Here is a 14,918-nt window from a genome sequence, read left to right as displayed (position 1 = left end):
TTCATAAAATCAAACAGTAAAACAACATACAATATTATATATAGTAAAGACATTTATTTACAATACATGATGAATCCAAACATTCATCTCTTAGTACCTGTCGGTCTTCTTTGGTCAAACTGGACTAAAGTGAAAAGTGTCGATCCTCATGTTTGAACATCAGTGACTCTGAACTCTGGTGAAGTTAATGCAGCGGCCCTGAACACAACAGAACACACACACTGCAGTCAGATACATTTATTAATGAAGTGGAATATCTTATTTCAGTTGTTAATCAGAGATAATATAAAACAAACAAGGGGATGTTACGTTTTAAATTATCAAAAATTGGTATAAATGCAAGCTTTCATTATCCTTTATCTGCCAAAATGTCAACCCTGTATCAATAAAAAGATGAACAGCCTTTCAAACAAGTGAAATGCATCTTATACAAAATAAAAGAAATACTTTTTAACATAACTGTATCAGAGGAACCCACTTATGAAGCTACATTATCCAAATCCCACAGTGCATATTGTAAGAGGAAAACAATCCTAAATCATCCGAGTTGTGGCGTCAAGCTGTTTTTGACGCCACAATGTTGACAATAAGACTATTATTTATAAGTGAACGCTATTCAAAATGTAAGTTGTTATTTGCCTGTTAGGTAGATAATTATAGGGTGGTGAGAGTGGGGCTATATTATTTTCTGTATCATTAATTAAATCATTATGCAGTCAAGAGGTTGGATTCATTTTCTTATCCAATCAACTGGTGATAAACACAGCATTTTTTATGGTGTGTGCTGAGTTGCTGACAGTCGGGCAGGAAGAAATATTAACAGTATTATATATTGTTAATCAGCACTGTTTGTTATAAGACAAGATAAACCTTTATTAATCCCAGTGGGGAAATTCAGTAGTTTAACAGCAACAGGGTACGGACAAACAGGACAGCACAGATTCACACAGATTAATACAATTAAGGATAAAATCAAAGATACAAATAAAAAATGATAAATAACTATAAAATAAGAAATGAATTAAAATGAACATATTAGGGCTGCACGATATATCGTGTCATGACAATAATCGCGATATGCGCATCCGCGATATTCACATCGCAGGACGTGCGATTTTAAGTAGGCAAATTAACTCAAACACGTCATGTTACAATTATTTTTGCTGCTTGCTACAAAAGGAAAACTCGCGCAGCTCTCATGTCAGGGGTACTTGAGTGAGTGACATGCAGGCTCTGCATGCACAGCAAACCACCAATCACAATCAAATCTCCAAAGCAAACGGACCCGGTGATTAAAGGTACAGTAAAAACACTGAATAAAGTAGTTTCATGTGTTTCTCCAAGGCAGTTCGGCGCTGCTAACCGAGCTAGCTCAGCTTGCTGCTCTGATAACTTAAGATCCAGACGTCCGTGACTAAAATCCTTCATCCGGTTAAATATAGTTAGAAAAATACCAATTGTATAGCATTAAAGTTCAAGAAAGGATGGTTTGAGGGGAAAAAAACTGTATTTTCTTCAATTCAATATCACAATATACTTTATATCAAAGGGGGGAAAAAATCGCAATGTCAGTTTTTTCCAATATCGTGCAGCCCTAGAACATATACAGATGTTTGTTACCTTATCCTGGGATGTCGGCCTCATGATTGCCACTCTGTCGTACTGCCTCCTCAGTAATGCCCGCAGCGCATCAAAACGCCCCTGAGGGTCAAATAATGTTAATTCACTGAATATAAAACATGCTAATCATAACAGTTATTGGTATAAGTGCTGGTTATTTTCTCACCTTGATAGGAGTGTACCATTTGGACTGTGGTGGGGGGATGAGGACTGGAGGAGCTCGTGGTGGGGGTCGGGACATGATGGGCTCCTCCTCTCCCTCTGGCATGGTGACCACAGCGTTTTTAGCTTTCTCTAGACGGGACCCTTCCTCTGTGGAGCCCATCTGCCCCCAACGCACCTGCACACAGACGGACAGTGATTAGTGAAGGACACTGAACGCACACAGCTTCTATTATAACCAATGTGTGTGTTTGTCATGCCTTGAAAAATGCTGAAACTTGTCTGAATAAATGTTGGTAAAAACAGAAAAATATATAAAAGTACAAAGGCACTATAAATGTGAAATGTTTGTGTATTTATTTTTACCTCCATGCGTGTGATTCCTCCAGGGCCTCTGACACCATAGTAAGAAGCATCTACTGTAGGCCATCGGTGTTTGGGCGACATGACTTCTTCTGGCTCCTTGAAAACAACAAAATAGTTCACTTTCTAATCATAACACTGGATTTTAGACCAAGTCTAGGGCTGCTTCTAAAGTTTAATCTGACAATTATTCTCTTGATTAAGCGTGGTCTATGAAATGTCAGACAATTGAGAAATATGTGCATCCCAGTTTCTCAAAGTACAGTCTTTATTGATGATTTTGTCTGTCCAAACACCTAAAGATATATAATAACAAATGAAAAAGTAGGACATCTTATAGGCTGTTACTAGACAAAAAAGTGATTCTTCTGTCAAACGACTAATCAATTAGTTTGGGTAATCATTGCAGCTCTAGCCAGAACGTTAGGTGCTTATTCAACACCATTATTAACATTTGTAAAGGGGTCAACAAACACAAAACCACCAGAAGTGATGCAGTACCACAAACTGTCAGTAGATGCTGCCTGTAGTGGAAACTTCTGTGTAGCTATGCAGTGGGAGTCACCGACTCAGGAAGGAGACACGGGAAGAGCAGTAGCTTTGATGTCAAACACATGATGGTTTATTTGGAGTTAACGGCCGGAGGATTCACATCACAAGTCCAAGAGTCAGAGGTTCTGACTTCACGGTAGAGTTGCCACGTCAATTCTGGAGAGCCTCTCTCTTGCCAGCCCATCTAACTGGTTTCGCAGAGAGTAAACAACATATTTTGAGGAGATAGCCTAAACAGTGTGGGAACACAGAGCTACTTGCCTCGGACACCTATGACCTCGAAGATTTTACCTTGGAGTCCACAAATACAGAGAAGGAAGTGTCCCAGTGTACCCACAACACAGACCATCTGTATCCCAGTATTGACCGGTCACAGAATGGGAACAATAACATTATTGGCTAAGCCGCCTGTGTCCTTAAAGAAGGTAAACAGACATCAAGGTTTGTCCTGTATGTTACTAATTGGCGTCTTATGATAATTATTTCCACAACACTGCCTATTGAGTTCTATTCAGCTTCTTTTATCTGGACATTATCACTTTCTCTCTGCATTATTGTCTATTTTGCTCGTGTGATTTAGTTATCTACCAAAGATCAAGAACTTTTATATAAGGACAGGTAGTAAAAAGGAACCCCAGAAAAAAACGTAAATGATGACAATCCGTAACGCATTGTGCATTTTTTAATTGTCAGAATTTGACCCTTTTTAATGTATCTTGGAAGCATGTCAAGTTGTGCCACAACTACTACACTGTCAAATAAAGGCATGAATTCCCCAAAACTAATCATAAGTCTGTGATCTACTTACAATGACAGGAGGTGGCGGAGGTGGGCGATCGGGTGGTGGGTCTCTGATCACCTGAAAAGAACGATTTAAAAAAACAAACAATACATTTCAAATGGTCTATAGACAGAATAAAGGAGTGTTACCAAAGGAAACCTGGTCCTAATTGCAACACTTTAACTTTTAGGCTACTTCCATAAATAACAAAAGCATGGAATTGTGACTTCCTGTATTGAGGTATACACGCCCAGAGACTTGAACTCACCACAGTGCAGCAGAGAGGCCAGAACCACCAGAATAAAACCAGAGCCAGCAACAGCAGAAGAGCCAGCAGCAGCCACAGCACCCAGGTCCCATCTGACTGACACACACACACACACACACACACACACACACACACACACACACACACACACACACACACACACACACACACACACACACACACACACACAACACACACACACACACACACACACACACACACACACACACACACACACACACACACACACACACACAGATCAGAGACACACATTATACTCGTAGAGAAGTGCTTCTGTTACTGTGTTGATACTCACACATGTTGTAGCATAGATAGTGATGGGACTGGAGATGTAAGATTGTCCATTATTGATGCTGACCAGCACTTCTATTGATCTGCAATCATTAGACAGACATGTTGAGAAGGCACAAAGGTTATTGCATTTATACACTCATAATTGTTCTTGTTTGCAGTCATATTTGGCAGTTGAATAGTGTTTGGTTCCAACTTTTAGGGGGCGGGACTTGAGTTAGCTTCAGCATTGTCCCTGAGAAATGATATAGCTATGCGTGAGTGATTCAGTATGAGGGAGTGTGTGAGTGGGTGAGACATGATGGAAAGTGAGAGGCGACTGGGGACAGATAGGGGGGGGGGGCACACTGATGGAAGTGGGCGAAGTTAAATCAGCTTTGGCTCTCTCTCTAAATGCCACAGAGATATTCTGGTCCGACTGGCTTCTGTTCATCCAACACTTCGAGCTGCTGGTAGTTCCACTGTAAACATTCTTCTGGTTTCTCTCTCCGTCACGCACAATACACATTAGTAACAGGCCTAGTGTTATGATATTGTTGATAGATTTAATGATTAATTAAGGCACAGGGTTCTAAAAATATATATATTTTGTTACATAATAACAATTATCATTATTATTTATTGTTCATCAGCTCTGAGAAGTGTTGCTACATATTAGTGTTGGGACAATTATTCTGTACAAGCTTTGGTCAAGCCGGTGATGTCATACGAACACCAATGTTGTAATCAAATTATTTCATGCCGGATTTCTTTCCAGAGCTACACGATTCCCTTAAAATGACTTAATTTTTGTATTTAAGTTCAACACAGGCTCATAATTGTCTTGACGATGTGACTCAGATATAAGTATTTTCTACAGACTCACAGTTTTTGGTGATATTTTTATTTAAGCAAAACAAAGTATACTGAAAAAAACTAAGTAAGATAGAAAAAAGAAAAACTGACCATGGGACCAGGCATGAAAGCTTCAGTCACTATTTTGGTGTTCGAACACAAGTGTGGTTTCTCAGCTGTAGAATAAGACATTCTTGTGGGTGTTTATGACATGTGCATCTACAGCTATAAACCATTAACTTTAAATAACACTGACCAGAATGCTTTCTTCTCACAATACAATACCATATTCGTAATAATAATAATAATAATAATAATAATAATAATGCATTACATTTTTTATTAATAGTAATGACATTTCTAATTACAGTTCAAGTTGTTTTGCTTTTAGTAAGAAGCCTTGTGCTGATCAGGCTCAGTTTGCCTTTTTCTAACTTGCAGCTTGTTTACACTTTCACACAGTTTGCATATGTGTGTGTGTGTGTGTGTGTGTGTGTGTGTGTGTGTGTGTGTGTGTGTGTGTGTGTGTGTCTTGACTTACTGTCCGACCTCATGCAGAACAGGAGCAGGACACAGCAGATAGCCGTCTCTCACTACTTGTGGCTTCTGGTCTGAGAGGAAACAGAGACAGAGAATGGTTACTGCCTACAAAGAAAGGGGATGTTCTTTTTAAATATACAACAGTTACCAATAACTAAGACGTAAAACAAATGGGCCTTTCGTGCAATCTGATAGGCCAATAGAAATGCAGCTTATGGTCCTCTAATGTTACTCACCATTCATTAGCAAGGGGATATGCTATGTACTATGCTGTCATAATGCTTTATTTGAAAAAAACTGCGTGACAATTTAAATATTCTCTCCCAGTGATTGGATACAATATAGAATAAAATAAATTCCAGCAGAATAGATGAAAACAAGATACTCAGAAGAGAAAAAGGAAGCTACAATACAAGTCATGTGTTTCCTTTCACGTCCTCTCAGTGACATTAGGAGAACATTGATCTGTTAATAGTCTAATGAGAGGAAGAACATGCGCTCCCTCTGCTCACTCTCATAATGTGTCCTCTGTTCTCCGGCTGAAGTCGATAAAAAGCAGCCACTGTTTGTTCCTTGATGTCATGACTTAGAGTTTCCACTGCAGCAGAGACATCTGCACGCTGTATCACATTTCACTTCATAGATGATGTTATCACAGGACAAGGGTAAGTAATAATCATGTACAATTGTTAAATACTACCAGGGTTACAATAAGTGCATTCCTAGCATTAGCATCAACAAGCCACTTATTTACCAGCTGACGACTAAAGCACAGCTGGGGAAGTCATGAGTGTGTGGCATTCACTGACCGTATGTCTTTTGATCGACAGTGAGGGTGCAGAGTATGTTGTCCGTCCTCCTGGATCCGCTGAAGCCGCTGCCCCTCAGCACCACACTGAAAGACTCTGAAAAACATCGGACACATTACAATATTATGACGTGGTACTTCATTTGCAAATATGAAACAGCTATTATGGTGTTTGAGTCATTCCTGTGTTTCTAAGCCCTTATTGGCATATAATGTCAACCTGAAAGTCAGTAATATATGCCTCAACATGATTAAGATATGACCCCTCTTTTAAATACATCACAAAATATGTATTATTTTGTATGGGTTTAGTTGTTATCCATTCATAACCCCCAAACCAAATCATCATAAATAGAGAAAACTGAATATTGTTTTTTATAGTATGGCATACAATGAAACATTCTGGGTAGTTTTGAGGATCCAATTCATCTCAAACAAAAGTTCTTGTAAGTTTATCCAAAGAACCTGTTTAACCTCCTCTGTCACGTCAGATATTTTCTTATATATTTAACATTTAAACAAATCAAATATAACCCAAACACAATATGAGGGTTTATTCTACTTTTACCTGGGGAAAAATTACCCTGGTGGATAATACTCTACCTTGTGAGGGTTTTTAATGTATAGCGGCACAATGAGCAACTAGTTATTGTCTTATCATCCAATCGTAACTTATAAATCACTCTTAAATTCATAAACTACACTAAAAGGAAGTCAGTTGAGAACAAAAGTCCTTAAGCTATATCCTCCGGGGACAACGAGTGACTTTCCAAATAAATAAAGCAATCAAGCAATAATTTGTTAAGATAATTCACTCTGATGGGAGACATTTATTCACATTAATCATACTTTAGCTGCAATCATTACAGTTGGAACAAGAATCAACACAAGCTTACCATTCACACATACACTTGACGGCTCTATTGTGAAAACGTCTGCACATGTCTGCTTCAGGATCTGTGGAGATACAGATGACGGTCAAAACTCAGGTTGTAAATCTGATTTCACTCTCACTGAGTATTTTTGTTCATTGTCATTGGTGACATGACCTCACCTTGTTGACGATGTCTTTGAGGGCATGAAACCCGGACAGCACGGGGAAGACTTGTTCATTACCGTCTGCTATTTCAGCAAGCTGAGACAAAATAAATGAAATGGACCCTTCTGTAAATTCATATTTTGTGTCTCTCTGGGAGGTCTTCAGGTCATTATGGGTCAGTGCTTTTGCAGCGTTTAGGGAGGGAAAGTCTGTCTTCGGGAGATGAAAGCTCTGGACAGCTGGCTGAAGCTTTCATCTGCTGCTTTAATGATGGCAGGACAGGAAGCTTGCCAGCATTATTTAATCACAGAGATTAATGTAACGACTTCCTCTACTGACCGCCGAGTACTCCCGCTCACTAGCCGTGCAGAGAAACTCTTTCACCCGATGACCACTGAAGACCTCCCCAGTCATGACTTATGCAACTTAAAGCCATTCCGATATGCTTATGAATATTAATTACACACATCAATACTGTCACTGTAATTCAATTAAGCTGCTAAGACCGCAAAACAAACACTAATGCAGGAATGATTCAGGGAGGGGGTTGTGTAACCGTAAGGCCACTTAGATGAAACATTGTAGTATGATCATTTTTAACTAATTAAAATAGTGTTTTATTTTCACTGTCAATGTAAGATGACTTATGATCGGTGATAACTGTAGTCAAGATTGCATATAACACCATCTGCAGCATTAATACAGTAGATGGGGGTCCCCACGCCCCATGTTTTGGAAACAGACACTAGGGGTAAAGACAATTACTGCTGCAGAAATATGTTTTAGGCACCTAAAAGAATCCATATACGTTTAAATGTATACTATATTTAGAATATTTGTTATGCTTTTCCTTGCTATCAGACATCCCTTTCCACACAGGGAGCTGAATTCATCCTTAATGCAATTTTACCTTGAAGAACAGCCTTGTGTAGTTAGTTAGCTTGTGTTATTGTGTAATTTCAGTGTGCTAAACCTCATATCGTTTTATAGGATAATTCCTTTCTTTCCTGAGTATTTCTTAAAATGAACACATTCAGCAGAAAGCATTCGGGCTCATTATTATTCAGCATGATAAACATCTTTGAGGACACAACGAAGTTTTCGCGTTACTTGTTCTGAACCAAAAGCTCCCTTTCAAGAACTTGATACTCTCCAAGGATATGCTAGCCTACAGTAGATATACCTACCATGTTATGTTACCTTAAGGCCTCAATAAACATGATGATTTACATAAATAAACCTTAGGAGTTCCATTGTCAACAAGGTCAAGGTGTGTTAATAAATGTAGAGCCAAAAACAGCTTTCAGTCCATGTAAGAGCTGACCACCACATCACCCAACAGATGCAACACAAAAAAACAAATAAAAGCTCAGTGTTTAAACAGTATCAGTATCAGTAACAGAGAGTTTTCCTTCTCACAGTGCTGCGCGGCAGGGAAGGTCCTCCTACCTGTTTGTGGTCAAAGTCCATGACCCCGACGCAGTACACTCTGGCTCCAAACCCTCTGGCTCTGTCGGCCTGGGAAGAAAAACACAAATAGTCAAATTCTCCATATGATCAGCTATCAGAAAAAAAATGAAAGATCAGAGTTGTTAACCTTATTAGATTGACTTTACGTCAATCCCTGTATACTGTATAATGTTAAAGTAATACTTCACCCCCAAAATGGTCATTTTATATAATTGACTCGCTCTGTGTTACCTTACATCTTTTAAGAAGACTTCTATTTTTGTGAAAGGAGAATAAAAAAAACGAGAGAATTCTTGAGGAATTGAAGTAAATTAGGGCTGTGTTAAACAGCAAAATGTATCAAAACATCCGTACACAAACACTCAAACAACTTTCCATACCTTTAAACTTGATTTGTTGTGTGTTAAATATTAAGTAGAAACTGTTATATTTCACTAAACATGTTACATATCCTAAAGACTGTTAAGAGTGTTGTAATTCAGTAAAACGACAAAGGATTTGAGAAACATGTTTTTGTGTCAGCGTGTCTCTTTTAACTATCTTCATTTAGATTGAAACTCGACAGTACCTCCTCTAGAGTCATCTCAAAGGGGAAGACCTCCAGCTTGCCATCCGTCAGAACGATGATGATGCTGGAGGACGGAGAGGTCTGTGTCTTCATCTGCTCTGACACCTGAGGAGAGGAGGTTGACACACACTCATACTGTGCACATGTGTTGCTCTAAAACGAAAATGACAATTTTACTGTTGTATATTTTGGATTGCTATAATATTTTCAATCTCTATTCAAAGCAAATTGTGTATGTTGATAGTGTTAGCTTTTCCCAGTAAAGTGGCAGTTCATGTTGAATAAAGTAATCTGTGTTTGTTAAATAGTTCCTGGCAGGTAATCACAGTGTTAGATGAGCCTACCTACCGCTTTTATGCCTTCGTGCATGTACGTTTCACCAGCTGGTTTGATTTGGCTCAGCTTCTCCAAACCCTTGTTTATCTCAGACCTGAGCACAAACCAGGGATACAAATGTTCAAACAGAGACTGATAAGAGCTCAGTTTCTGTGTGATCAGGTTATCTTTGTTAATGTTTTTTTGTATCTGTGAGGAGGAAGAGGAGCAGGACGTAGTAAGATTGGTGATGGAGTGAGGCAGAGAAGAAGAACAAGTGGAAAGGTTTGGAAAATGGAAGCTGGTACCTGTCTCCAGTTAGTGGCAGTATTACGACTGCTCTGGCTGAAAAGACGATGTAGGAAACCCTCATCCTGGGACTGAAACACACACAGGCAGGAAGCTTGTTAATCTTATCTGCAGTACAAAAACAACAATCTGAAAAAGGCCTTTTTAACTTTTAATGTCAACATGTTAAGTGGGTTTTGTCCTTGTTTCAACAAAAAAGACATCCATATAAACTCTTTTATTAGCTTTGATTTCCAGTTTTATGATTTCCAGTGGACATTTGTTGATAATCTGTTTTAAATTGGATCTATTTAAGCAAACGAAGAAGAACATTCAGTCATCAACAGTGTTAAATAAATATTTATTAAAGTTCATAAATTATATGTCTCGTTCTTTTTATCATGTTGTATTTGTTTCATATTATGCCTACAAAATACACCCCAAAACAAATATCTAAACATCGACATAGCTAATGAAAAACCCATTTCAGTAGAACACTTTTATAGAAACAACACTGTAACAGACCATGACAGGACAGTATGTGTTTTTAATGTGACATAATAAAGTGTATTGTAATGTAGCACAAAACACAGCAAGACACATAACAATATACTATATTTCCCATTACAATACAGAACATAAAAAAAGGTAGATAATACCATGTGGCAAAACATGACAAGACATTTATTAAAAAAGTGAGTTCAGGTTCACAGGAAAATCTCAGTGTTTTTTTCACTCACTGATCTTTACATTGTACGAAACAGAACTCCTAACGTTGTCAGTTACTTCGTTTTGTATATACTTCATGCAGTGAAGGGAAACACGACAGTCTGTTGTGGTCAGAATAACTTTCACATCTGGCCAGATGTTTAGTTCTCATATGTAGCAATCAGTTATTAAACCTAAAAGTATCACACACACACACACACACACACACACACACACACACACACACACACACACACACACACACACACACACACACACACACACACACACACACACACACACACACACACACACACACACACACACACACACACACACACACACACACACAAACAAAACAACAAAGCCCTGTTAACTCAGAGGGGTTTGGAGCAGTTGGTGGCCCTGTATGATGTCCAAAATAAACATGCCCTACTTTCTACCCACTACCACTGTTTGTATCATGGTTTAAAGACCTATAATAACTTCTCAGTGTTTAAATCGTTTTTTATTAGTTTAAATATGACTGTAGTTCAAATGCAATATGTCATTAAAACACTTTACTTGGTCTTGAAGTGTGCTATATAAAGTTTTATATGATTCCATATTTCTGAGGCTATTTATAGTAAATAAAACCATAAAACCTGCGAATGGGGTGGGGGGAGAGGAGGTGCCGTAGAGATAAGAGAGGGATAAAAAGACTTTACTCACCTGACAAATCTGTTGGTGAGCTGCTCCACAAATCCATAGATCTCATTCCAGTGTCCAAACACACTGCCTGACCTGCAGAAACAGGAACATCAGAGCCATACATCAAAATCACCTACATATACACATGTATCAAAATACTATAACACAATACCCAACATCAAAGCATAGCCAACCCTGAAGACAAAGAGGGGAGTCCATCAATACATTAAATTAAAATGCATTTGGATAGCTTGAATTGTCTGTATAAGAGGCATACATTATTATGCAGTGATGCAGTGGGTAAATGCATTCAAGGGACTACGTTTGTTTTTGCTTTACGACAACATAATACACTGAGAATAACTCTGGAGGAAACAAAAGAGGACTTTCTTCAAGTCTACACATCAAACCCTGATGGTCAGAGCCGAAAAAGATGAAAATAAACTCTGTCTAACCTCCAGTGAATCGGCATAGGGACACTGAGAACTAAACAGAGCCATACATGGAGAGGACTGAGTCCAGACTGCTCTGACACAAGGATTACCTTTTATTTATATATTGGTTACCTGTTGGCTTCTTTTAAGCATACACATGCATGCAGACAACTGATCCAATATGTGTGTACTCACCTGTCTAAAACAAAATAAATATCAAACGCTCCATCACAAGAAGCATCGTCACCATCAGGCAGTGATGAATTCACACAAACACTTAGAAAAAGTAGGATCTGGGAACATATCCATATCAGATCCATAATCCATGTGTCTCATATCAGCAGGGTGTTTGATAACAAATGTTTCAATAATCCTTAAATCAGCTGCTTTGAGTCTGTTATCATCTGCTTGGCATCAGCCCGGCGGTTCACATGTTGAAGTCCCTGCTGAGTGGAAGTGAAGAGGATGTGTGTTCTCTGACAGCAGGCTGATCATGGAATTAACTGGGCAGGGCATACAGCTGCTGCACACAGCCCTCCAACCAGCAGCAACAACACAGAGTGGGACTTCCTCCAGGGTTTTTCACATTAAACGGGAGACATGATTGTAGCAAAATACTACTAGTCTGCTACCAGTCTACTACTAATCAATCGTTTTGATATACTTTAAGAATATTCTATATTATAACTTAATGTTTAATTAATTACAAGTTATTTTTAACATTTTTATTTCATTTATACAATTTTCATGTGTTTTTTATGTAGGCTAGCTTTAATATGCTTATATTTATTTTACTTTATATATATTTTTTACTTACAGGGACTCTTTAAATTCATTTCCCAAGCTGAAAATGTGTGTAGAAGTACATTTTATCAAGTACGGACCCTGGAAAAATGTTTCACAAGCTAATTAAAACAACTTCTGTAATAAAATAGTTTGCAGAGGGACAATAGAAATATAGCATTAATGTTATTAAAGATGTACAGAAAATCATAATGCTAAAATGTCTGGTAGTAATATAATTGCTCAAATAAAATGACATGTATATATTTATAATGTATGATGTCCTTTATTGTTTTATGTTTGTTTTATGTTTCATGTGGAACCTATTTGCTGCAGGTCTCCCTTGAAAAAGAGATCTATGATCTCAATGGACCAATCTGGTTAAATAAAGGTTTGAAATGAAATGAAATCACTCGGCACAGCGAAGAGTACATTTTCCGGTTTATATGCACAAATACATATCTAAATAATAACTTTATAAAGCAAAGCAATATGAAGTGAATATTAATTCCTATTATGGGAAAATGAACAAGTATTGTATGTTATATTAGAAATACGATTAAATAATAAAGTAAGACTGTGCAGAAATAAATCTTCCTAACATTCAGTTGCTTCACTATGCTTTTATTTTGAAGGCCAGAGCAGCTGGCATAAATAGTGATAAAAGGATAGAATGACAGAGTGAGGGTTACAATAACTTAAATACAGAAAATATTTGAGCCATACATATCACTATCAAAAAAAGGAGAGGAGCGAGCCAATTCCTGTCCTATAAACCAATGAAACCCTTCTTGGTAGTAGTTTAAAGAGTGTTTTCTAAGGGGGCCATGTTTTAATCAACATGTGTTCCTCTGAAAATGAACATTACAGCAATTACTTATTATTACAGGATATGTGTTGACTCATTGGTAACTCCCAATAATGATGTAATTCATCTGCTCGTGAAAAAAAGCAGAGCATACATTTCCTTCAAATCGATTGCATGTGAAAAACAAAAGTCGATATGCTTACACAACTCCAACAATAAAGAACGCCCTTGGTGTGTCAGAAGGATTTGCTGCCATGAAATGTTCTGGTCCAAAGGAAATTAAATCTACTTTTCGGAGAAAAAAACGGTTCTTATGATTCTCCTCATCATGTTTCTTTTACACTGCCATGTCACCAAAAGCACACTTGATAATGTCGTCATTATATTTCAATGTGTCATTAAGTAATGTCGAAAGCAATATACTTTCTCAAAAACATGTACATGTATGTCATCAATCTTGTTCAACACATCCGGGAGTTGCTTTGTTGTGTGGTGATGTCATTATAGCAGTTCATTGTGTTTGCAGGGATACAATGCCTGCAGCTTCCCAGTACATTACATTTCAACTTTAAGGAGGATGTAGTCATGACAGTAAACAGATCCAATAATAACATACCACAGTCATTGTGTCAGCAAATTGCATCTATTCTGTTTAATCTTCTGCTAGCCAGCGATTCCCCTTGGATATTTGTATCATGAAAGGCCGTATTGGATTATTGGATCTGTGCTTTAATTTTGGGTGTAGCAGTTGGACTATGAAACAAAGAATCCTATTACAACAGCCCTCCAATCATTGCTCTCTTTTTTCTGTATTCAAATAACACAACATTTAACATTTAAACAACTAAAGAGGCGAAAGGGGAAAGAGGGACCACAGAATAAATGTGAAAAACTAGTTTTAAACTGAACAAATGTGAGCAAAATGAAATGTAGGAGATGCTGTCATACCTGAAATATTGAATTTTCTCTTGATATGTTAAAAAGTGAGAATGAGAATGATGATGTGAATTTGTTTAGATTTGATATGTGTCTGTTTGTTGTTGTTGTTGTTGTAAATGTTATACTTATGTTATATCACTCATCTTTGGCTGGCAGAGAACTCTCCAGATGGAAAACTGGTCTCGATTCTATTGGGCTGAAAGGACTGATGGCAGAAAGAAGGGATCACCAGTGATTTGACCTTAGTAGAAAACAAAACAGAGATAGTGTGTCTTCATTCAAACCACTGCAGGTTAAGTTTGTGACCAGTTAATCCCACCACCAAAGCCAAAACACATTGATGTATTTAAGGGTGTAGCCACAAGCCTGGTCTAGTGTTATTAAACTGTTGCCAGATGTAGGGGTGTGATTTTCATTGTATATCTTGGTTAAGACATCTTCTAAAATCACAGCAATAAGCATACTGCAGGATATGAATTTCGACTTAACTAAAAGCATTTGAGAAATTAATTTGATACATCATTTTAAACACATTTTTGACAGAAAAGCTCAGGAGAATAAATGGCTCCAGGTACCATCCTCAACCCTTACCAGTTGGTGGCAGTAACGCATCCCACGATCCCACCGCACCGTTAT

General features: G+C 37.9%; 1 protein-coding gene across 1 annotated transcript; it reads right to left on the bottom strand.

Moving 5' to 3' along the window:
- Positions 1 to 34: 34 nt before the first annotated feature.
- Positions 35 to 12,236, bottom strand: LOC117554773 (anthrax toxin receptor 2-like). The gene is made up of 17 exons (XM_034229288.1): positions 11,948 to 12,236; positions 11,340 to 11,411; positions 9,941 to 10,012; positions 9,666 to 9,747; positions 9,318 to 9,422; positions 8,729 to 8,797; positions 7,295 to 7,375; positions 7,137 to 7,197; positions 6,242 to 6,337; positions 5,434 to 5,503; positions 4,063 to 4,141; positions 3,747 to 3,842; positions 3,506 to 3,556; positions 2,149 to 2,244; positions 1,787 to 1,960; positions 1,621 to 1,701; positions 35 to 198 (listed from the first exon to the last, which is right to left on the bottom strand). Exons 1-17 carry the CDS (start codon positions 12,070 to 12,072, stop codon positions 160 to 162), a joined length of 1,449 nt encoding a protein of 482 aa, XP_034085179.1. The 5' UTR covers positions 12,073 to 12,236; the 3' UTR covers positions 35 to 159.
- Between the last annotated feature and the right edge of the window lie 2,682 nt (positions 12,237 to 14,918).

This window comes from Gymnodraco acuticeps, unplaced genomic scaffold (assembly GCF_902827175.1).
Source record: "Gymnodraco acuticeps unplaced genomic scaffold, fGymAcu1.1, whole genome shotgun sequence".
NCBI lineage: Eukaryota > Metazoa > Chordata > Actinopteri > Perciformes > Bathydraconidae > Gymnodraco > Gymnodraco acuticeps.
Note: the sequence above shows the minus strand (reverse complement) of the source record. Positions and strands in the feature narration are given on the sequence as shown.